The sequence below is a fragment of the Mustelus asterias genome, chromosome 11, assembly GCF_964213995.1.
Source record: "Mustelus asterias chromosome 11, sMusAst1.hap1.1, whole genome shotgun sequence".
In the NCBI taxonomy this organism is placed as follows: Eukaryota; Metazoa; Chordata; class Chondrichthyes; order Carcharhiniformes; family Triakidae; genus Mustelus; species Mustelus asterias.
The window spans coordinates 66,566,303-66,592,508 of NC_135811.1; the positions used below are offsets into that span (position 1 = coordinate 66,566,303).

General features: G+C 42.4%; 1 protein-coding gene across 3 annotated transcripts in view; it reads right to left on the bottom strand.

Moving 5' to 3' along the window:
• Nucleotides 1-11,721: 11,721 nt before the first annotated feature.
• LOC144500569 (protein TANC2-like) overlaps nucleotides 11,722-26,206 on the bottom strand; it is a 1,073,639-nt gene continuing 1,059,154 nt past the window's right edge. For all 3 annotated transcript variants that reach the window (XM_078223699.1, XM_078223697.1, XM_078223698.1), the window contains one exon: nucleotides 11,722-18,896. In XM_078223699.1, the coding sequence (XP_078079825.1) occupies nucleotides 16,943-18,896 (1,954 nt within the window). In that variant the 3' untranslated portion in view covers nucleotides 11,722-16,942. The remainder of the gene's footprint in view (nucleotides 18,897-26,206) is intronic.

Genomic DNA, 26,206 nt, shown 5'->3' on the forward strand with positions numbered 1-26,206 from the left:
AGGGGGCAGGGGCATGATAGGGTAGGCAGGGGGAGCTCCATAGTGGGGAGACAGAAGGGGAGGAAACTCAACGGGGGTGGGGGGTTTGATCGTCCAGGGTAGTGATTGGGGAAGGAGAGCGTGATGTCTGGGGCAGCGATCGGTGCATGGGGTGGATGGAGTGATGTCCAGGGTGAGTGAGGAGGGGAGCCTGATGCAGGAACCGATTGACGGTGGGTCCGGATGCCTATGGGTGGAGGTGGGGAGGGATGGCAGGAGATCTCCCAGTGCACATGTAGAACACAATACACTGGGAGATCGGGGTGCCTGCGCAATGGCGCCCTCTAGACCCCAGCAGCCAGCATCACCAGTGAGATTAGACTACACCCTTCTTTCACAACTGGTGAGAATCTCGTCCTGGCATTTTTTTTGAATGTTTTTTTGGCATGTCCCTGGCTTGGAAAGAGGCTGAAGACACAATCAAGCTTGGGTTTCTCTCGGATTCAGATCAGAGGATTTCATTCAGGTTATTGGTGACTAGGGACATGCCAAATGAACATTTTTTGACTAATTTCTCAACTCACCAAAAAAACGAATCTGAAACTCTCCCATTTTCTCGTCTGTTCAGCACTTAGAATTTTTTTGATAAGATTGCCTCCTGCAGCTTTGAAAAGGCAAGAAGAACTGCGGGGGGGGGGGGGGGGGGGGGGGGGGGGGGCAAGTGTACTCAGCAATCAAGGTGCAGTGTGCATATAGGGAGAAGCACCACAAGATGTCACCTTCATTCCTCTCCACCTGAACTTCAAAGCCTGGACCCTCTTCCCCTTGAACCCCCCAGGCTTTTTAGAAGTCAACCCATTCAGGATCAACTTCCTTTCCAGGGGTTGGGGCTGAAGAGAGGGGGGTAAAGAAATCCAAGCCGCCCATAAGATCCAGCCCAGTGCCATTTTGATAAGAAAGTGGGGACCTCCTGAGAGTGCAGCTGATGAGGATTGTTTTGTAATTCATCAAATTGGTGCCCCTCCTTGGTAACGCAGTAAGATTGTAAGAATTGCTTCTGGCAACGGGTCAATGGGGTAAAGGGAAGACTGAGGCTGATGGTTCAATTTTATTGATGAAAACAGCATAAGGAAGTGGAAGACCTGTCACATGTGTCAGACATTGGGGAAGCTGTAGCCTTCGATTGATTGTGACATTACATTCTTACATTAACACTGCAATGAAGTTACTGTGGAAAATCCCCTAGTTGCCACATTCCGGCGCCTGTTCAGGTACATAGAGTGAGAATTTAGCCAATCCACCTAACCAGCACGTCTTTCGGACTGTGGAAGGAAACGGGAGCACCCGGAGGAAACCCAAGCAGACACGGGGAGAACGTGCAGACTCCGTACAGACCCAAGCTGGGAATCGAACCCTGGCACTGTGAGGCAGCAGTGCTGACCACTGTGCCATTGTGCTGCCCCTGATACCAATACCTACATCGTGGACTGTGTTGGACTCTTGCTTAAGACTCGGTTGTGATATTTGTATCTGCTGCCAATCAAGGGTTTGGTTTACAGCATGGAAACAGGCCCTTCAGCCCAACTTGTCCATGCCGCCCCTTTGTTTTTAACCACTAATCTAGTCCCAATTGCCTGCATTTGGCTCATATCCCTCGATAGCCATCTTATCCATTTAACTGTCTAAACGCTTTTTAAAAGGCGAAATTGTACCTGCCTCTACTACTATCTCTGGCAGCTTGTTCGAATCGGTTGAGCTTTTCATTAAATATGAGCTGCCAAAAGAAATTCAGTCTGACCAAGGGTCAAATTCCATGTCAGATGTGTTTCAGGAGGTTACGTGTAACTTAGGAGTGAAGCAGCTGGTCTGTAAATCACCCCACAGTTCCAAATGGCTTGGAAAGAGGCTGAAGATACAATCAAGGCCTATTGGCTTGGGTTTCTCTCAGATTCAGATCAGGGGATTTCATTCAGGTTATTGGTGACTAGGGACATGCCAAATGAACATACAATGAATTAGGAGCATGTCACTGGGTCCCTGGAGTCTGCTCCGTCATTCCATCATGGCTGATCTGACTGTAACCTCCTGCCTACCCCCAGTAACATTTCACCCCCTTGTTAATCAAAAACCTATCTGACTCTGCCTTAAAAATATTCACTCTGCTTCCACTGCCTTTTGAGGAAGAGAGTTCCAAAGACTTTCAGCCATCTGAGAAAAAGATTCTCCTCATCTCTGTCTGAAATGGCGACTCAGATTTAACCCTTTGATTCTCTTTGTTTCTCCCCAGCTGCAGGACAGCTCTAGCTAACAGCTACTGAAGGGCCCAGATACAGGTCAGCACCATGGTGATGACACTCTGCAAGTCCTCCTCTACACTGTGATAGGCAGCATCCTCATGTTGATAAACAAGATGAAAGCAGCCTGGTCAAGAGCACATACCTAAAATTCCCACAGAAAGTACTCATGGGAGTGGGGTGAGGGTGGGGAGAATGTTGGAAACTGGAGAATCTGTCAGGAAGGTAACACTGAACATTTTTGACTTTCGAGGTATGCAGTACTTTGCACGTTTCGATATTAGATAGGCTAAGGTTGGAGGGTCACACTGGCTACCATCTCCCAATGGTTCCAGTGTGTGCTCTGAGGATGTGTGTCTCTATGAACTCAACACAAATAGAACCACAGAAAAGTTATGGTGCAGAAAGAGGCCATTCAACCCATTGTGTTTGTACCAGCCAAAAAGAGAGATAAAATCAACCAGCAGTGCATTTTCATCCCATTTTCCAGCATCTGGTTCATAACCTTGCAGCTTCCAGCACTTCAGATACAGATCCAAGTATCTTTTAAATCGTTTCCGCCTCACCCACCAACTCAAGCAGTGATGATGCTCCACGTTCTCCTTGATTTTGTTTCCTCTAAAGGACAAACATCAGCAACTGCAGCCCATTGTCCTGGGGGAGCATCAATAGCCCCTGGAGGGAGAAGGAGGAAGCCTTAGAGAGTGCAACATCAAACCCTCATTCCACACTCAGTACCAGCACAGATACAACCACCTCGACTCAGCTCGAATGGATCCACAGGCTGGAGCCAGCTTATCGCAGTCACAATAAACACACAACAGGTTTTATCAAAGAGCTGCTCTCTTGCACTGCATCCAGTACAAAAGTGAAAGTAAAACAAAAGCCACTGCAAGACCCTAATGACATCATCAAATCATGTGATCAGCTCTTAAAGCAACCTTTTAAATATATAAGGTGGGATTGTGGTCGGTGCAGACTCGATGGGCCGAATGGCCTCTTTCTGCACTGTAGGGTTTCTATGAATATCCCTCCCTCTTCATTTCAGTGGTCATAACAAATTACTACAATGTTATACATAGCATCAATAATACTCTTGACACAGTGCTATGTATCACTAATCATTATGCAGTCAATAAGAAAGTTGATTAGGAGGAGGTCTATTCCTCTTTGGTTGTGTACAATGTTCTGGAATTTGGCTGTCCTTGAGCCGAGAAGTATCATTTGGAAGGTAAGTAGACACTTCTTCACTTGGAACTAATTCTGCATCATTATTGCGTGCTATAGTAGCGAAGGCATAATCATCAGGCATTTCAGATACAAAAAAGTCTTCTGTATTAGTATTAACTAATTGGGGCGGCACGGTAGCACAGTGTAACACTGCTACTTCACAGCTCCAGGGTCCTGGGTTCGATTCCCAGCTTAGGGCACTGTGTGTGTGGAGTTTGTACATTCTCCTCGTGTCTGCATGGGTTTCCTCCGGGTGCTCCGGTTTCCTCCCACATTCCAAAGATGTGCGGGTTAGGTTGATTGGCCATGCTAAAATTGCCCCTTAGTGTCCTGAGATGTGTAGGTTAGAGGGATTACTGGGTAAAATATGTAGGGATATGGGGGTAGGGCCTGGGTGGGATTGTGGTCAGTGCAGACTCAATGGGCCGAATGGCCTCTTTCTGTACTGTAGGGTTTCTATGATTTCTATGATTTCTATGAACAACACTAAGAACTAAAGAAGTTGGTACTTCTGGAGCTGATTCTGGGAAAGCATTTCAAGATGACAACAATTGGTCGCCAAACTGATTCGTCTTCAGCTTTGAACCATGTGCAAAATTGGACCTGTTCTTGCTAAAACTATGGCTGGAAACCATTACTAACTGTGGCATAATTATGCACTAACATTCAATCACCTTGTTGAAATGAATGCTGTTTTGCCCTCACATTTTGGCTAGCAACTTGAGATTGTTGCGACACTCTACCATCTCTGAGGTTTCTGAAGGTAGTAATACATTAAAGGTAGTTCTCAATTTTCTCTTTAAGAGTAGTAGTGCAGGATAGCTTTAGGTACATAAGAACATAAGAAATAGGAGCAGGAGTAGGCCATCTAGCCCCTCAAGCCTGCTCCGCCATTCAATAAGATCATGGCTGATCTGATAGTGGGCTCAGTTCCACTTACCCGCCCGCTCCCCATAACCCTTAATGGTTAAAAATCTATCTATCTGTGACTTAAACACATTTAACAAGGTAGCCTCTACTGCTTCATTGGGCAGAGAATTCCAAAGATTCACTACCCGCAGGGAGAAGAAGTTCCTCCTCAACTCTGTTCTAAATTGACTCCCCCGTATTTTGAGGCTATGCCCCCTAGTTCTCGTTTCCATTGTAAGTGGAAATAACCTCACTGCTTCTACCCTGTCTAGCCCCTTCATTATCTTATATGTCTCTATAAGATCTCCCCTCAACCTTCTAAACTCCAATGAGTACAGGCCCAGTCTACTCAATCTCTCCTCATAAGCTAACTCCCTCATCTCCGGAATCAACCTGGTGAACCTTCTCTGTACCCCCTCCAAAGCTAATATATCCTTTCTTAAATAAGGGGACCAAAATTGTACACAGTACTCTAGGTGCGGCCTCACCAGTACCCTGTACAGTTGCAGCATGACCTCCCTGCTTTTATACTCCATCCCTCTCGCGATAAAGGTAGTCGCATGAGTACTTTTTCTATAAGAAGACAAAAAGCTATTAACATGATGTGATAATGAACCTTGTTTTTTGAAGCTTTTAAAGAAAGATTCAAAGACTACGAATTTTCCAGTTAATCCAGTGGTTGATGGATGATAAATTGTGGATTTTATATGCTGAATACCATTTACTTTGAAATGATCCTCAAACTCTTGTGACGCAAACTGTGAACCATTATTGCTAACAATCTATTCTGGTTTAAGAACTCTTGCAAGAAGTTCATCAAGTTTTTCAATGGTTTGTTGAGATATAGTAGATCTCATAATAACTTCTGGCCACTTTGAGTGTGCACCGATTATGATTAAGAACAGGTAGACTAACAAAGTCTACATGGGCTGTATGGTGGCACAGTTGTTAGCACTGCTGCCTCACAGCACCAGGGACCCGAGTTCAATTCCAGCCTTGGGTGTCTATGTGGAGTTTGTACATTGTCCCTGTGTCTGCATGGGATTCCTCCAGGTGCTCCAGTTTCCTCCCACAATCCAAAGGTGTGCAGGTAAGGTGGATTGACCATGTTAAATTGCCCCTTAGTGTCCTAAGATGTGTAGGTTAGGGGGATTAGCCAGGATAAATGTGTGGGGTTACGGGGAAAGGGCGGAGGAGAGGGGGTAAAGTGCTCTGTCAGAGTGTCGGTGCAAATTTGATGGGCTGAATGGCCTCCTTCTGCACTGTAGGAATTCTATGTGATCATTGCTGTGGCATTTTAGGCCATTCCCAAGGGTGTAGACAATGGTGATGTATTTCTTATTCGTGCACAGGATTGACACTGTTTCACTTTTTCTTCAATTTGTGCATCCAGACCCAACCATCAAAAATAATTATGCGCTAATTTCTTCATCCGGACTACACAAGGATGTTCTTCATATAGTTGTTCAAGACCTCTTCTATACAGACTAGGAGGAATGATCACTTGGATTCCCCACAATAGATGTACACCTTAGACAGTCAAATTAAGCTTTCTTGACACATAGTTTCAAATCAGTATCTGGACTTTGTGTCCCAGCTATTGTTCCTTTCAACACCATATCCATTACCTTCCCCATCACAGGATCTTTTCTGGTATGTCTCTGAACTTGAGAAACTGTCACTGCCCTGTTATCTGTTAATGAAAAATAAAGAATATTAGTAAAACTAGTTGGTAATATCTGCAAAATAGGCAAAGGTAAGTGTGATAATGCGTTAGCATGGCACTCTGATTGATGATAGTTTATATCATAAGAATGTGCAGACAAGATCAGTGATCATCTTTGCAATTGACTAGCTGCTAACGATGGAATATCTTTATATAATCCAAAAACAATACTTAACAGTCAATGGTCAGTCAATAACGTGAAATGACGACCTTATAAATAATGATTAAACTTTTGTATGGCAAAAATTATACTCAATGCTTCTTTTTCTATCTGAGCATAATTAGATTCAGCACTAGTCAGAATATGCAAAGCAAAAAATATTGATTGTTCATCTTCTGAAGTCATAATATGTGAAATTATTGCTTCTACTCCATAAGGAGAAGTGTCACAAGCAAGCAGTAATGGTAGCTTCAGATGAAAATGAACCAATACTTCAGACAAGGGCAAAGCATCTTTCACATCCTTGTATGTTTTCTTAGAGTCTGTTGTCCAGTCCCATGATTGTTTCACACATTTTAAATTATGCAATGACTTCAATAATGTAGCTAAGTTAAGAACAAATATGCCATAATAATTTAAAAAGGACCTCAATAGGGTCACATTCATCGGACGTGGTGCTTCTCCAATAGCATCCATCTTCTTCGATGTTCTTTGTAAGACTTTGCTACCAACATGAGCCAAATACTGGAGTGAAGTCTGGAAAAATGTCATACTTTTCTTACTTGATACACAAACCATGTGCTTGAAGACATTCCAATGTTGCTTTTAAATTATTTAACTCCTCTTAAAATATCATGCAGGTAACATTGTGCACCAGAGAAACCACTTAAAATCTGATCCATCAATCCTTAGAAGAGGCCTATTCTCTCTCCACAGATGCTGTCAGACCTGCTGAGATTTTCCAACATTTTCTGTTTTTGTTTCAGATTCCAGCATCTGCAGTATTTTGCTTTTATATTACATTGGATTTATGATTGTTTTAAAATCACCACAAATACAAACTGAACCATTTGGTTTCATGACAGGTACAATGGAAGTAGCCCAGTCACTCATTGTAACTGGCTTGAACACGCCAGCATTAACAAGTCATATGTGATGATATAGTGCCTTTCAGAAATGCATTATCATGTTTCTTGTGAGGGGTATATTTAAAATTCAGCTCTGTTTTACACAGTACCAATTTGTCTGCAAAGCAGACAACTCACATGCTGAGAGTGCAGGCGAATGATTGATTTTACCTGGAGACATTTTAATCTGAGTTAATGCATTTTTGTTTATTTGATTTTTCCCGAGGTTTTGATTAGATTGATTAAGAGATTCATGTGCTTAAGGGGAGGAGCTAAGCGTACAGGTAAAAGCAGATAGTTACTGCCAGTTTTTGAAAGAAGCAAGAAATGTCTCTATCTCTCTCTCTCTGGAGACTGGTGTTTGGGATCTCCTAGGTTAAATAGGTCTCTCTCTGTCTCCCTCTCCAGAGGTATTCTGGAGGCTCGAGGACTGGCAGTCCAAGTACAAGCTGGTGCTAACTGATTTTGAAGAGGAGTTTAAGTCTGTAAGAGGAATATTGCTTGAATTGGAACTAATAGAGATAGATTAGCAGTTAAGAATTGTATCGCCATGTTTAAACATTTCAATTGGTAAAAGTTAAGCTAATTCATTTGTTATAGTTAAACTGTATTGTTAAATGAATTTTATTTTGATAAAAGCTTCCTAGAATCGCACCTGGAATAAAACACCTTATCCTTACACTAATGCCAAAATAGAAAAACTGTTGGGTCTAGTCGGGCTTCATAACATATTTTAGGGTTTTTGATTGGTACCCTCACACTAATATTTTTTCTTTGACCTTGGGATGAATTGCATATGGCACCACTCTGGCTTCGAGACTTTTTGGTTGATCATTATGCCTTATTTTGAATTTCACTTGAACTCCCTTCATTGAGTCAAGTGTCTCTTTGAAAACACTCCTGTATTTATCCAGCAAGTGCTGTAGATCAGTTTTGACATCCAATCTGTTGACAGCACTCCAATTAAGCTTAATCTTCTCCAAGCATGATCTCCCAAATTGCCATGGACCACATGGCAACCTTTTAATAGCATGTTCTCTTCCATGTATGTGCATAACATTACATCAGCTGGTTTAAACGTAAATGCATCAGCTTTTGTTGGTATGTAATCTCAGGAATTAGAGATACAGCAGCACAGTGTCAACCTCTATCCTAATAGATTGTCTACTTAACTTCAGAATCACCCAGAATCTAAGTACTCCAGCTTGTATGGATAAAATGTTCAGTTAGAGCTCTTCATCATATTTCTGGACATTCTCTCCTTCATAGTCATACTTATTTCCTTCCAGGTTGCAAGTTCCTTTTGTAGAATGTAACTTGTTATTTTTCTTTAAGGTACCCAATTTCTTCTTCTGAATATTTTTCTCAAGGGAAGCTGGTCCAGCTCAGCAAGCTTTTGAAATGTGATCCATTTTGCCACAATTCCTGCATTGACTATCCTTTCTCCAGCATTCACTCACTGAATGGCTCATTTTAGCACATCTATGCCATCCTTGTTGCTGTTTTGACTTTTTATGGGCAGTTCCAAACTTGTCGATCTTCAGAGCTGCTCTCTGTACTGGATCCAGTTCAAAACTGCAAAGGAAAACAGAAGCTTCTGCAAGACCCTAATAACAACACCATCAAATTATGTGATCAGCTCTTAAAACTGTAACCTTTCCAAATGCAGTGGGCCCCTCTCTGCATTGCCCTTTGAGATATGGACAAAATTGTATCTGTCTCTACTACTGCCTCTGGCAGCTGGTTCCACTCACTACCCTCTGTGAAAAAACTGCCCCTCTGGACTCTTTTGTATCTCTGCCCTCTCACCTTAAACCTCTGCCCTCTATTTTAGACTCCCCTACCTTTTGGAAAAGATGTTGACTATCTAGCTGATCAATGCCCCTCATTATTTTATAGACCTCTATATGCTCACCCCTAAGTCTCCTACCCTCCAGAGAAAAAAGTCCCAGTCTATCCAGCCTCTCCTTATAACTCAAACCATCAAGTCCTGGTAGCATCCTAGTAAATCTTTTCTGCACTTTTTCTAGTTTAATAATATCTTTTCTATAATAGGGTGACCAGAACTGTACACAGTATTCTAAATGTGGCCTTTCCAATGCCTTGTACAACTTCAACCCAGACGTCCCAACTCCTGTTGCTTGTGCTGGCATACAAGCTGAAAATTCATGGAATGGTATCCTTTCCTCTCCAGAAAGCACTTTAATAGCCACATGTGCTATCTGCTCTGCTTGAACTTTGGAAACCTGTTAATGCTAGCGAAGCCTCTGGCTCTTTCAGCCTGACTGGTTTGTCCTCGCTTAAGCATAGCATTTGAGAATAGCTTGACACAGTGATGTGCCTCTGGCTGAGATCCCATACCGGTCTCCAGATGATGCCTGGTGAAATGTTTCAGTACCACTGTGGCCTTGACATTGTGTACCTACTATTGGATGTGATCTCCCTAGCCAGCATGTCATAGACTGATGTGACCTTCTCCTTAACGGTCTTCTCATGCATTGTGCCATCTGTAAGTATGTGAACCATGTCCAATAGGATACTGCCTTCTACCCCACTCATCTGCGTGCTGCTGCCTCTCCTTTACAGGCCTTTGTTCTGCAGGTTGCCCAGCTCACTGGACTATCAGGTGCACCAGTTCTTGGCTAGCTGCCCTCCCCTTCCTCCGACACCATAGAATCCCTAGTGTAGAAAAAGGCCATTCGGCCCATTGAATCTTCACCGACTCTCCAAAAGAGCATCCTACCCAGGCCTCCCTTCTGCTCTATCTCCACAGCTCTGTACATTTACCATGAATAATCCCCATTGGAGATAGTGATATGCAGCATAAATACAGTGGCACAAAATGTTTGCAGCATTTCCTGTTTGCCCCCCATTCCCAAGGAAATCAATAAAAAATCTCACAACATCAAAGTCCAAAAAGTTTATTTGGAATCACGAGTTTTTGGACTGCTGCTCCTTCATTAACTGATAAAGGAGCAGCGCTCTGAAAGCTCGTGATTCCAAATAAACCTGTTGGACTTTAACCTAGTGCTGTGAGACTTCTTACTGTGCCCACCCCAGCCCAATGCCAGCATCTCCACATCATGGCCTAATAGATTGAAATTCAAGGAGAAACAAAATCTGCCTCCCTGCTCTGTTCTGCTAAAGTCAGCCATAGTACTGCTTGTATTCTTTATATTCACTTTTGGAACACTTCCTGATAAAAAAATACACGATTCCCATTGACCGTGTTTCCCAAGTGCCCACCTCATTTTGCTGCGAGAACGTATTATTTGGATGTGCTGCCTTGTTAACAAGTTAAATTGCCCTTTAATTAGTTTTTAAAAATATGGTGGGTGGGCTTTCAATCTGCAAGACCATCATGTGATGTCAGGTTTATGGTTCAGTCTCCTCATCATAGGCTGGCAGGAATCCTGATTTCCAAACACAAAATCCAGTCCAGAGTAACAAGGTGGAAAAGTAAGTTCAAGAAGAAATTAGATATAGCTCTTGGGGCTCAAGAGATATGGTGGCGGAGGGGAAAATCAGGATATCAAAATCAATGTTCAGCTATGATGAAAATGAATTGAGGAGCAGGCTCGAAGGGCCAAATGGCCGACTCCTACTTCTAGTTTCTATGTTTCTAAATAAATTACAGGGTACACAACATTTCAAAAAGACAGGCAGAATGGAAAAGTAGAAGAGGTAGCCTTGATAGTAAAGGGTGGCATTAGGATACTGGGGAGAAAGGATCTTGACTCAGAAAAATCTGTAAATAAGATCAATATGGATGGAGATTAGGAATATCAAGGGTCGGAAAACGCTAGGAGTAGTTTGTTAGACTCCCTAACAGCAATAATACCTTTGGATAGAGCATTTTGCAATGAATTATTGGAGCTTGTAACAAAAGGAAATGTAATAGTTTTTCTGTGATTCTTTTTACAGTTCTGTTATTCATAGTTGTAAAAGTCCTCTTTCCTACCCACTTGTATGCTTGTGTTTGTGTATGAAGTTAATAACACAACCTTGGGTGGGAGCGGGTTTTGACCTGAATGTAAAATTCAGGCCAAGCAATGTTTCCAGATTTATTCTTACTTGGTAGGCAATACAGGACGCTGCTTCTAAGACAGCAGAAAAATCACTGGTGACTGGTCTGAGCTGCACGCTGCTTTGAGGCAAGATTATATGACAATCGCTTCAGAGAACAAAGACTCCTAGAAATGAGTTGTCCCAGCGGAAAATGTGGTTGACTCTCAACTGCCCTCTGAAATGGCCGAGTAAGTCACTCAGTTCAAGAGCAACTAGGGATGGGCAACAAGTGCTGGTCAGCCAGTGACGCCCTTGTTCCACAAGTGAATAAAATGAGCATTCTCTATTAAGAATGAAGGCATGGCAGTTGCTAATACTTACATTTATGTCCATCTCACCTATTGTGTAAAATTTGCTCACTGCCTCAACATATCTTTCATGTCTGATGAGATTATGGATAATTTATACCTCTTTTTATACATTTCAAAAAAAGGCATGAATGAAAGTTAGGCAGTTGTGTTTCATTTAATTTGAAGTGTTAACCATTTATAAATAGGTACAGTATTTTCATACAGTAAATTGTACAGATCACAATCTGTAAATGAAAAATAAAAACAGAAGCATTTGTTTTAATTTTTTTGTTTTGTTTTTGCACTAACTCACAGCCCACATGTACAGACAATATTACTCTGCTCAGCAAGCAATACAGCAAAGAGAAATCTCCATCCAAAATATGGAAAGGGCCGCAGCCCAGGGCGACCTGGATACAATATCACAACTTTTTTGTAATTATTAATCAGTAACTGGAACAAAACATGCAGCTTATAATATACAGAGAAAATTCTTTACATCAAAAGAGAGGGAAAGAGAGAGAGAGAGATGGATAGAGAGACAGAGACATGAGAGATAACCAAAGATTTTTATACAGTTCCTCAGCTGGTGTCTCACTGTGTACAGATGCCTTCTTGGTGCATTATTAACAGTACAGAAAAAAAAGGAATCCATGGATCCACACAGAAATGACACATGGTAAAATATAATTTTCTGCAATTACATTCAAATGTTTAGTATTCTGTTCTATCATTTTCAAGGGGAGAAAGAAGTACCTACATTGCATCCCTGCCGCAGCTGATTCTGTATCTATTTACTCAACAAAAAATAACATTGCACTCCTCATTATGAAGGAAGATTAATTCCTGCTATATATTGTACTCTGTTTTGGATAAATCCAAATAGATGAAAGGACTAGGCTGTTTTAGGTCTCAAGTGTGCTATCTACTCAGAGTGTTATGATTAAGTTTGATAATCTTAACTGCAAACATACATGACAATATTTGAAATCAGAATGAAATGTACATTTCAACAAACAATGTTCTGAAACCTCACAGGGCTATTTTTAATGTGTTAATTCTGGTGAAGGTAGGCCAATTGATGTCCATGAACTATGTATTGCACCTTGCCCCAATATTTTAATTTCCTCCCTTAACTCTACAATGAATATGGAAAATAAGCCAGTTCAGATATCAAATACTAAACTTTGGAATCATGAGAGAGAAAGAGAGAGAAGCAACAGATGATCAGTAAGATATCTGTAGATATGTACTTACTAAATTGCATTTTCAAATCATGGCACTTTTTAAAATAGTAAATTCCTGAATGTTTTAAGTAGCTCTCCAACACTGCATATTACAAGGTTTAACCAGTTTCTCCATGGTGATTCATTGACATATTTTAGGACACCTATTGTTGATCTATATAGATTTGATTTTACACCCCTTCCTTCCTTATCCTTGTGCTAAGGTAAGGGTTTCTGCACTTTGTTTAATATGGATTAGATTCTTTTTCTCTTTAAAAGCCAGTAATTGCGTAGTATGTATACTGAATTTAATTTGAATGTACTTGCATCTTAAAAACCAAGAAGTTAAAGCATTGATGCCCCATAATTCATTTCAGTTAAAGAGGGTATTTCACAACATCACTGGAGAAATTGGAAGGATAAATGGTATATTATGAAAATACTGTCGCTGAGGGCGAGTGTTTCTGTTTACAACAGGAGTGGTCAGTAACTTTAATGTTAAGCACATAAATTAAAATTAAGAGTAAATTATAGCATCACATAACAACAGTTCAGAGTTCTGTAAGTAGGCCAGAACGTTAAATTGAAACACATTTTGCTTATAAAACGTTCCTTCAGTTACCTTGTGGAGGAGAAATTCCCACGGCTCTCTGCTGGCAATAGGAGTGCATCGCTCACTCACCACAAGTTACGTAATTGGACTATTACTGAAACAGCTGGACCAACAAAAGTACCAACTATTTATTCCGCACAAACTGCAAAACCCCGCCAGACGTATGCAAATCTGCACTTTAATAACTAGAATTAGGCTACATCTTAACTGGTCTGTTTACAGCTAGCTAGAGATATGGGCAAAAGACGAGGGAGTTGCAGTGACACTGGTGAGTTAGCAAGCTCCTGTGATTTTAAAAGCTGCAGGCTAGAGGAAACATTCAACCAACACAACTTAACTCCAAATTTCAGTTAGTTTGTTGGACAATCTTTTAATGGGCCCTAAAGAGGTTTTGAAATTCAGATCAAGCCAAATTAGTGTGATCAGGATTTATTCAGAATATAAACCAAACTTTGCAGTTAATTATGCATTTTGCAAGATCAGAGTTAAGAAAATGATAGTGCCATTTTTCCATGTTGTTTCTTTATGCATTGCGACACTGATAATTTTGCATATGGCTTTCTGTGGTGCTGTTAATTGTTTGTTTCTACACTTCATGTGGATTGGTTTATGTAGATGCTAATGCCAGGCACCATGTGATTCATGGAAACTACCCATCTGTAGCATCCATCTCCCTGACAGTTTTGGAAGGTCTAATCTTCTCATCTCTCCTCACTAACTTTTGCAAATCAAGTTTCTTTTGCCCAGAGTGATAGAATTTGCAGACTGCAAATCCAAATACTTAATGTTTAATTGTGCTGTTCTAATCTAGATTCATAAATAACAGTGTGTCATCAGCATTACAAACCCTCTCTCATCAATGTAATGGTGGTTTTCTACTTCTGAATACTGTACTACAAAAATATCATAGGTACGTGGCAGAAGACCAATTTTTGTATGTATTTCAGGTAATGTGTACCACTTCTATTTTATGCACAATATATACAAGGTGAAAGTGAGAGAGTTAAGTTGTGCGCTGTTGGGAGTTTCCAAGGAAGAGCGTTTGCGGGTTACTGAATTAGTGCCTAACACTGTGACATTTATTTACAGCAAAACATTTGTGCTACAAATTTAGCATTTTGCTTTTTTTTCTGGGACTTACACCAAGGGTCACAACTGTTTATCTCCTAATGAGAACACTAGTCACGATTATCATTCCAGTATATAAAGGTTAACGATAAAGTGCACTCATATACAGGAAATACAGATGACAAACTTTCTGTGTAATAATTCCGTGAAATAATGTGTTGGCGTAATTAAGGAACTGCACATTGTGATTAAGTTTTTTTTGCCTGTGTGTATTTTAAGGATGACTTCATATAACTTTGTTTATCTGGAGTGCATTTGGGGGACATTTCCAAATATGGAAGTGAAATAGATACAACTGAGAAGGGTAAAAATCAAACTGTCTCACAAATGAAGTCAGGTGATGGGTCAATTCATACAGAAAAATAAACTGAGAAACGGAAGAAAGTGAATGAAAGGCATGAGTGACAAAAATGGGATTAAAATACAGCGAATAAAGGAGAGATGATGATGCACCGCAAAACAATATTGGTGGAGTGAATTCCTGGCATTGAATAGGTGGAGAGGGGTAGTGGCAAACAGAAGACAAACGCTTCCCAACCAGGCAAGATCTGGAGAAGCAAGTAAGCCAAGGCATGAACTTCATACCAGTTCATTCCACAGCAACTGTGGTTCAGTTTTCAAATCAGGATATCTGGAGTCTGCCCTCTGCTTAGAATATAAAAAACAAGAGGTGGGGAAGGAGGTAAGTGAAAATATTATGCAGGATAAAGTTGAAAACAAATTTCAGGATGTTAATTGGGATCCATCTTAATTCAAGTGCATGTACAATATTTTGTATCAATCCATATTTAAGACAAAAATACACTATTCAATCTTTATGGTCTTTTTAGATTGGAAGAGCAATGGACCAAAACAGGACTTGTTCTGCTTGGGCTGTTCATTCTATCCTAAAATGATAGTGCAAATGGAATTTCTAGGTTGGGATCCAGGAAAGTGGCATTGCTGAAACAAAGGCAGTGGAGGAAAAGGAGATTTAGAATGTGAATTTGCAGCTTTTTGGTCAGTGCAATCAAATCTGATTGAGGATTACCACTACACATATTCAATAACACTTTAAAGTAACACAGATTACAAAGACAACAGTCCTGTTAACAGGTGTGTGTGCTTACTCATTCCTTTCAGGATGCACATTTCAAAATGATCAGTGTGTTAACAAAATTCCACTTTTAACATTTTAGGATATTGGGAATATGAATCGCCAGGGTCGACCAAACATTTCACAAATTTTGTTTGCAACTTTTCTTTACAATTATTTTATATTAGAAATTTTAAGGCAATTATGTTTGCAGCTGCTGTAGGACAGAAATGGGGTGTGAATTGTGAAAGTGTTCCAGTGCTGATGCTAAAACAAACAAATTTCAATAAGAATGACTGGTTTTCTTTTCAAGAGAGATGGGACAGAACACTGCAGTCAATGCAAGAGATGGAGAAACTAGCCAGTAAAAACATGGAAAGCATCCTGGGAGCATTCTCCCACTCATCCAGGAGACAGCCCTCAGAACCCCAAAAAAATGGTGCCCGTCCTCTTTTCCTGGGATTTCCGTGGCTCTTCCGTCAAAGATAGGACGAAGGAGTGTGAGAATGCCAGTGGAAACTCAGCTCCCATATTCCTTGCTTTGGGAATGTCCCCTTCTATTCATCAATTCAACAATAGTTGCACCTGGTTTAAAATAAGTTTTTTAAAAATTACCTGATACAAGTTGACTTAACTTAAAATACTCTTAAATATTATTAACTACAGGTCCGTAGAGAGCAAAACTTCATACAACATTTACAGTATTAAACAGAATAACCTTGCAGCTTAAGCAAACACTCACGGTTTATCTCTGAAGGTAAGTTAGTCCTGACCCATGCTAGTGCAGAGAACTGATCTCAAGGTTAAATGCAGATTGGTATCTGAGGTTCTGGAAATGTACCGACAGTGCTGTGTAATGCACCCATTACGTATAAATCATAGTAAACTGATTACAAGCTGTACAAATCACAGCAGTGTCTTTGAAAATAAATGTCATTGTCTGCACCTTATTGTAACTTATGCGTCAGACTTCTTTAAAAAGCCTAAATAAAATTACCCATAAGTACGTTAACCTACCTTATGTAAAGTAAAAACGTGAACTGACCTGATAATGCATTAGTCTAAACATTCGTCACTGAAGCATTCATACTTTGATATTCATATCAACTTCCCCCCGCCCCCCCGACATTTAATTTTTTTTTACACCAGTTAGAAAAGTTAGAAACTAATCATAATTAAGCAACGGAATGGAACTGAACCCACTATTTTCTTTCTGGCTTATTTCATATGTAAGTGGAAGCAGCTTCATTGTACAGTGCACTGTGCGGCTACATGAGCAAGGAGTTTAATTGCAAACCTGCTCACAACATGGGATTTAGAATCTAGAGAATTCCCTTTATACATTTGACTCTACGAATGGTCTCTTTGGTTTTAAAGGTGACGTTGGCCCTTGTCGCGAGTCTCTGGAAAGCTGCCGATATATGCTGTCCTGGTATGCCTGGGCAACAGGCAATGTTCTAGCCACCTTCACATCCGGGTATGAGGGAGCCTGACTAACCCTCTCCAAAATCTCTGCCCGGGATCCATTGGTCAGCTTCCCATGGGAGACACACATGTCATCCTCTATTAGGTGACCGTTTTGGGCATTGTTAGTCTTATTGAAGAAAGCAATATTACTGACTGGGGGTGGACTGTAGGAGCCAGACTGGGGGGACATTCCTCCAGAGGAGGTGGGGCTGGTGATGACAGTGTCAACAGAGGACACAGCCCACGTCCGGCTCTGCTGGTGCATGTGGGTGTACTGCTGTGTCCGTGCTGTTTTATCTATTATCCCCATGAAAGGTGTGGTCCTGGACCGACCAGAATCTCCTGGGTAACCCTGTGTTGGAGAGATGGGGGACTGTTCTTCACAAGATCGACTTTCATAAGAGGGCTTTAGTGGAATCTCCATTTGTTGGATGGAGGCAGAAGGGCGGAATGAGGACACAACATTGGAGCTAGAGGAAAGGCTATTGTTAGAGGGGGAGAAACGAAGGCCAGTGCTTTGAGAATGAAGCAGTGGTCGAGGCGTTGGTGGGTGAGGTTTAATTTCTGGAGGATTCACAGTGAGTGCCCTCCTGATCATATGAGATACATCTGGAGATGCAATCTGGCTGGACGGTACAGAGGACCTCTCTAATTCATGCTTGGAGTGGGAAACAGGATAATACGAAGCAGACTGACTGCGACCAATCTGAGGAGTTTGGCCATACCTCATCCCTCCTCGGAAGGCAGAAGAGGGTCTTTGGCTGTGATCCTCTTTAGTCATCACAGTTCCTGGATGCTGGCAAACATTGCTTATTGCACCGGCACTTAAACTGGCTTGTACATGCTGCACAGGTCTGCTGTCTGCCACCACTCCACCCATTACAGGCTGGTAAACCAGGCGGCTTTGAGTAGGAGCCATATCAACTGAAGCTGACTGATGTTTAGTGCTCATGGAGTGGGGCCCCTGATTATAGGCTCCACCAAGTATAACAGCACTAGAATGTACTGCAGAGCTCGGCTGATTAGTGCGTACAATTTGGGCCTTGGCTGGTTGTAATCTAAGCCCTTGTTGGGGTAAACCTGATGGAGGTTGAGATAACTGATAAGGTCTTTGGGCCATTTTGGACAAAGGAGACTTTGGCCTTCCAGGAAGCTGACCTATGGTGGGCTCTTGTTGATAGCGAACTGGCGAGCCAGACTGAGGTCTATATACACTCATACTATCTGCAGGAGGACTGGCTCTGTACTGTGGGGCTCTACGCAATGGTGAAGGAGGGGGACTGGATTGATATTCTTTGCCTTGCCCACCCACTGGGGGTGGGCTAAAGCGATATGAGGACCCCTGATGAGCAGGGGAGGTAGGTGGAGGACTAGGCCGATAATGAGAATTCTGGTGAGTAGGAGAAAGAGATGGTGATGTGGACTGGTACCCCTGCCCCTGCCGAGTTGGAGAGGAGACTGAAGGGTTTGGTCTGTAGTCAAAGACCTGGTGGGAGTTGAGAGGCGAGCTGGATCTGTAGCTGGGCTCACGGTGTGCAGGGGAAGAAGGTGGACTCTGGATAACAGGCAGCCCTTGGCTAGGTCTCGATTCTGTCTGTAAGCCAACAGAAACATTGTCCAACTCTCGCTCCAAATATTCCTCGTCATATAATTCATGCATAGAGCCTAGGTCTTCTCGCTGAGTCTGCTGCTGTTGCTGCTGTTGTGCATACTGCATCTGCCTGAACTCCTCTTCAACTCGAATCAATAAACGCTGAATCTCACGGTTATTTGGGCAAAGCTTCACAGCTTCATGCAAATCTTCCAGAGCAGCTGGAAACTGCCTGTATGAAAGAAAAAAAGTGTATAACATAAATATGCTCTTACTTTAAAGGCATTATCTAACAATTTAAATCTGCCTTCAAAATTCCTCCACAAATGACAAATAGTAACACACCCAGTATGTCGAAAAGCACAAGGCTATGGGCGAGTGCTGAAAAATGAGAATAGAATAGTTAGGTGGTTTTTCTTTGACCGGTGCAGATGTCTTGGGCTGAATGGCCTTTTTCTGTGCTGTATACCTCTATGATTCAGTTTCCCAAACAACTCATCTATTTACCCACTTTCCAGGGGAACTCCTTTCATCTGTCATACTTTTAAGGGATTCCCTTCATCCTTATATTTCTGGGCTAACCTTATGCTACTCTGCCCCCAGTCTTCTCACAGCCTCATTGCTACATCTGTGTTCCTATCTGCAAAAAAGAAATTGAATGTATTTGTTGCTTTACACATTCTCAGAGCACCCTAGAGTGCTTCACACCCAACAATTCAGTATCTTTAAAGAGTAATCACAATATTATTTAGGGAAATGAGATAGTCCATTTGCATACAAGGTCCCACAAACAGCAATGAGCTAACTAACCTGATATTTTATTTTTAACGATGCTGATTGTGGGATTGAGCTAGGGCACAACTCCCCTGTTCCTTTTTGAATACTGTCATGGGGCCTTTCACATTCACCTGAGAGGGCCTCAATTCATCATCTCATCTGATTGGGCAGCACTTCTAACAGTACAGCACCACCATGACTATAGGTATAAGGCTATGAAATGAGACTCAAACCCACAAACCTTTGAATCAGGGGCAAGTGAGCCTCAGATGCACTGCAATTATTCAGGACACATGCTATTCAGAATAGTTCAAAGTATTGCTGCAAACTATTTTCACAGACTATTTACTACTGTTCAGTTCCTGCAGTTACACCCTTTCATTTCTGATAATCAGAATGCGCAGGTGTTGAATACAAACCTGGATTGGATAATACATTATAATTCCAATTCAACAGCTGTCCTTCCCTGTTGGAAACTGACTATCCATAGTGGTGGCACTATGGATAGAATATTATTCCACTACTGCTTGCTCAAGGCATGGCATGGACATGGTTCTGTTTTAGTACTGTCAATATTTACTATTACAGCTATAGCTCAGTTGGTAGCACTCTCAGATTAGGCCTGCCCACCCTTCGGCCTGGTGAGGCCCTTAATTGGCCACTCCCGATGATGTTAGGAGTACCAAACTGATCTTTAAGGTGGAAGTTCCTCAGAGGGATGGTAGTCACCTCCAAGCAATTAACACTGTTCTGTGTTAAATGGTTGTGGGGCAGCCAATGGGAATGTTGGTAGCTCCCTTCCTGACTTTTTGAGTGTGTGTGTGCGTGCGTGTGCGCAACTACGGAGGGAGTGCTGCACTTTCAGCTAATACATCAAATCAAGGCCTGATCTGCACCTCCACCCCCCCTCCCAGCCCCCACCTTCATCTTTCAGATGATACCTTAAACTGAGCTCTGGTCTGCCCCCTCAAGTCAATATAAAAGATCCCATGGCACCATTTCGAACAAGAGCAGAGGAGCAGTCCTCGGCATCCTGGCCAATACCTATCCCTCAATAACAAAACTGATTATTTGATCATTATCATCTTGCTGTATTGTGGACCTTGCTGTGCATAAATTGGCTGTCACATTTCTTACACTATAGCCTTGACTACACTTCAAAAATATTTAATTAGTACTTTTGAGATGACCAGTGATTGTGAAAAGCTCTATGCAAATATATATTTTTTTCTTTTTTCCATGGATTCTCTATAACAAGTATGAAAGGTGAAAGAATTTCAATCTATGACCAGACAACACAGATAGAAAATAAGAACATAAGAAACAGGAGCAGAAGCAGAAGATATTGGACCTGACTCATCATTCAATACGATAACGGCTGATCTTCTGTCTTAACCTCACTTCCTGTCAAAGCAGCTTAAAAGTAGATGAGTTCTAGAAGCACCGTACTGGTGAAATAATCATTATCCTGAGCTGTCAGGTCAAAGTGCTCATGACTACTTTCAGTTAGTTCCCTTGCAGATTTTTAAAGAGAGAAAATCAGCCTCCCACATACTGAGTAAAGCAAGCCCTAGCTTTTCCAGGTGGATCTTACCCAGCAAGGGAGTCACTAAGGGGGAGATACTCCATTATGAAAACTGCAAACCATGGCTTGGTAATAGATTTCTTTAAAGCTTTGTTTCTGAAGGAAACAAACTATTTTCCACATTGAAGAAGGCACAAAGGGCAACAATCATAGTTCTTTTCAAGAAAAGAAATGTAGTGGGTGATGGATAGCATTGACTTTCTGACATTAGTGATACATGAGCATTGCCTGGAAGAAAGGAAAAACTTAACTAACCACACATTATACATTACCTGGTAGATCTAGATAGAATCAAAGTAATTCATCAATTTTCACCTCAGCTCTAAGGCTAGTAATCACCTTAAGAAAAATGTTGAAAAATTGACTCGAAAACAAAGGTTCCAACTTCAGCTGGTATTAAATTGAAAACCCATGGTATATCTCCGGTGATCTTGTACAAACTGGAGTATCACAGGACAGAACCAAAGGATGATGAGGTGGAAAGAACATCAAGACTCTCAGACAGCTCAGGGCGAGTGCCTCAACCAGCAGCACATAAAGACACAAAGATAGATTTGAAATGAATCATTGGACCAGCAGACAATATAGCTGCAGTTGTCATTCTAAGCATTCAGAGTTGAGTGCTTCTGGAAGTCTAGGACTTTTGTCATTTCTCATTGCTAGAATCTCAGTTTTCCTAGGTCAGCACTTGTAAAACTTGCCCCATGAAACAGAATCTTTGGCATTAGATCAGAATGACTTCCCTGTATAGATTCTGATGGACTTGTTGGCCCCTGGGTAAGACCTGAAAGGCAGGACATTTGGGGTCACTCAATAGTGAAAAGAAACCCAAAGCCTGCAAATAATGAAAATCAAACTGATAAACAAACAGCAAGACCACTGGGAGATATCTCACTTTCTGGAAATAAGTGAAGCACATTCAAATTGAACTGTTGGAACAGAATAAGAAAGATTAACAGCTGATGCAGTGTGCGAATGCTGTCATAATTAAGGGCCATTCAATTTTTGTATGTGGAGAATGTGGTGCATTCGCAAGCTTCAGCCAGACTCCCTGGAACCACATCTTAAAAGGGAATATGTGCACCCAGGATGACCTGGCCGAACGTCGTGGCACTTGCCCTGTGACCCCATTGGCTGAAAGCTAGAGAACATTCCGAAAGGGCTTGGGGAGGGAATAAAAATGGACATGTGGAGATGACCACCAGTGAAGACTCGACCAGCCTACTGCGACCTGCAACCTGTCAAGATGGAAGAGGTTGTGCAACATCCACTTTCGTACTAAGACGACTCTGAGTTCATCCGTCGACACAAGCTCAGTGAATTGAATCCAACAGCCAGTGGGTAGTATATGTGCTTCCAGGCAGTCAGCCTAGTTTGGGGAAATATTAATTTTTGTGTAAGAATTGTTTCTTTAATTTGCAAGCATTTTAATAAAACTAAGTTTGAATCACACTCCTTTGTCTCAAAGTAAGAGCACCTGAGCAAACATGATTTTTGAGTAATAAACTAGCTGAAGTGTCTATACAGAATATTTCACAGGCAACATTTGGCGTCCCTGGGTGGATTTTGATCAGAAGTGACCCGAAGTTTCCCCAAAGTCAAACCCACCAGCCTTGCATTCCCAAACATCCAGCCTGAGCCTGAATTAAGAGAGCAGCTGCCCCATGTGAAGGCCAGGATTCAATTGGGTGAATGAGGATAGAGGCCAAGCGATAGATCAGGAGCAGAGGAACCACGCAAATTTATGATGCTTGGATCTGTTCCAGATCCAGTGTGAAAAGGCTTACCAAAAGGCACAGCATTGTGATCAATGACCATGATAAACCCAAAAAGTTGCAGCTGCGTTATCAGAAAAATGCATTAATTTACACGTCACGCTCCAAGTCCCGCACCGAGCAGGCAAAGAAAATACACTGTGGACCATTCTAAATGCCAGTTTGAGATTGATAAATTAAAGTCCCAGCATTCAGCACTGAAAGGAATGAGATGCGCATTTGGAACGATCGAGTCAGAAGGGAGATGTGCGGGTTAGGTTGATTGGCCAGGTTAAAAATTGCCCCTTAGAGTCCTGAGATGCGTAGGTTAGAGGGATTAGTGGGTAAATATGTGGGGGTAAGGCCTGGGTGGGATTGTGGTCGGTGCAGACTCGATGGGCCGAATGGCCTCCTTCTGCACTGTAGGGTTTCTATGATTCTATGATTTCTATGATAAGGGGAAACGATTATGGGGTAGACTGGAACAGGCTTGCAGGTACGCTGAGCGCAGTGATGACTGGGGACCCCACCTCCCTTCCCGAGGGAATCACAGCCCTCTCTGTCCTGATGAATCCTCTGACAAGTTGCCAGGATGGCCAAAATGATGAAAACCCAATCGCATCCATAACCCCGTTCACAGTAGCACAATTAACAGAGATGATGAAAAAGGTCCCTACATTTGCATCCTCTGCTGACCCCATATATTCTTTGAGAATACCTGCCAGCAAAGAGTTTACACTGGCTCAAAGATAAGGAGGAAATAAAACTAACATTAATGTGGCCGATCCCCGCGGTCCGTTCTGCCTGACCCGATCCCCACAACATAGGGGAAGGATAGCTGCAGAACACGAAAGCAGCAATTTTAGCAGCAGTCGGCTACAACCGAGGGGATCCGGTGAAGGGTTTAAACAAATGCAGGCAAAAGAAAGGGGGACTCACAATAGCGTTCGCTAGTTGCCTGTGGACTCGCTTTACTGGAGTCTTTGGTGTTATAACAGAGCAAAGGTAGAGGGATAAAATCTCACAAATTGGACCAGAATTTTAATAACACGTGCCACACTGGAGGAGGTAGAAAGGCCTGCGAGAATTTCAACCTGGCAGATAATATCCACACAGAGGCATGGGTTTTAAGGAGAATGGCCTGAGCTTGGGAGAAAGAGGTTCAGGAAAAAGATAGGGCTAAGGCAAACAAGGGTGCAAGGTGTTCCTAGCAAAAGACCTAAGCACCCCACCAGCATCCACACGGACAAGGACCAGAGGAGGGATAGCGGACCATGCCAGTAAAGGGACCGCTGCAACAAGCTCCACTAACTCCAATGGAGGAAACTGAGAGCCCCTTCTCCCTATATCCTCAGGTGAACATAGGTCTGAGAGCACCAATTTCATTACGAGATGCAACGAAGACCCGTAGTGAACCGCAAGATAGCGGGCTACCCTGATGAATTCTTATGGAACCGGGAATACATCCACAGAATTTGGTGCATCATGGCACACAAAGATAACATTTTATGTTAAGTGGATTCACTGGACATTTACAGGAGGGATCCAAGACGGAGCCATTAGAATTTAGGATAGGGGCATAGTGTGTTAGAAAACCGGACGGCTGTTGGAGACTATAGTGAACTAAATAGAATGACCCCACTAACAGCACCAACAGTAGCAACCAATCCCAAGACAGAGAGGCAAGCCCCACAGACAAAATATTTTATCATTCTATATATCAGTATAGATTTTGGTCCTTCCCTTTAAACAACAGCGCCCATATAAATTTCCTTTTACGTTTCAAGGACAACAGTGCACTGGATTTATTTATTTGTCACATGTATACAGTGAAAAGTATTGTTTCACTATACAGACAAAACATACCATTCATAGAGAAGGAAACGAGGGAGTGCAGAATGTAGTGTTACAGTCATAGCTAGGGTGTAGAGAAAGATCAACTTAATGCAAGGTAAGTCCATTCAAAAGTCTGACAGCAGCAGGGAAGAAGCTGTTCTGGAGTCGGTTGGTACGCGACCTCAGACTTTTGTATCTTTTTCCCGAAGGAAGAAGGTGGAAGAGAGAATGTCCAGGATGCGTGGGGTCTTTCATTATGCTGGCTGCTTGCCGAGGCAGCGGGAAGTGTAGACAGAGTCAATGAATGGGAGGCTGGTTTGTGTGATGGATTGGGTACATTCACGACTTTTTGTAATTCCTTGCGGTATTGGGCAGAGCAGGAGCCATACCAAGCTGTGATGCAACCAGAAAGAATGCTTTATATGGTGCATCTGTAAAAGTTGGAGAGAGTCGTAGCTGACATGCCAAATTTCCTTCATCTTCTGAGAAAGTAGAGGCGCTGGTGGGCTTTCTTAACTATAGTGTCGGCATGGGCGGGGGGGGAACCAGGACAGGTTGTTGGTGATCTGGACACCTAAAAACATGAAGCTCTTGACCCTTTCTACTTCGTCCCCATTGATGCAGAAGGGGCATGTTCTCCTTTATGCTTCCTGAAGTCAATAACAGTCTCCTTTGTTTTGTTGACATTGAGGGAGAGATTATTGTTGCTGCACCAGTTCACCAGATTCTCTATCTCATTCCTGTACTCTGTCTCATCATTGTTTGAGATCCGACCCATCATGGTGGTGTCGTCAGCAAACTTGAAAATCGAATTGGAGGGGAATTTGGCCACACAGTCATAGGTGTATAAGGAGTATAGTAGGGGGCTGAGAACACAGCCTTGTGGGGCACCGGTGTTGAGGATGATCGTGGAGGTAGTGTTGTTGCCTATCCTTACTAATTGTGGTCTGTGAGTTAGGAAGTTCAGGATCTAGTCTCAGAAGGAGGTGCCGAGGTCCAGGCCACGGAGTTTGGAGATGAGTTTCATGGGAATAATAGTGTTGAAGGCTGAGCTGTAGTCAATAAATAGGAGTCTGACATAGATGTCCTTGTTATCCAGGTATTCCAGGGTTGAGTGCAGGCCAGGGAAATGGCGTCTGCTGTGAACCTGTTGCGGTGGTAGGCAAACTATAGTGGATCCAGGTAGTCCGGGAGGCTGGAATTGATTTGTGCCATGACTAACCTTTCGAAGTGCTTCATAATGATGGATGTCAGAGCCACCGGCCGATAGTCATTAAGGCACGCTGCTTGGTTTTTCTTAGGTACTGGGATGATGGTCATCTTCTTGAAGCAGATAGGGACCTCAGACTGTTGTAAAGAGAGGCTGAAGATGTCTGTGAATACCCCAGCCAGCTGATCCACGCAGGATCTGAGTGCACGTCCAGGTACCCCGTCCGGACCAGTTGCTTTCCGTGGGTTGACCTTCAAGAAAGCTGCTCTGACATCTGCAATGGTGACCCCAGATACAGGTTCATCCAGGGCTTCCAGGGTGGAGGGCATGCTCTCGCTGACCCCTTGCTCAAAACGGGCGTAGAATGCATTGAGCTCATC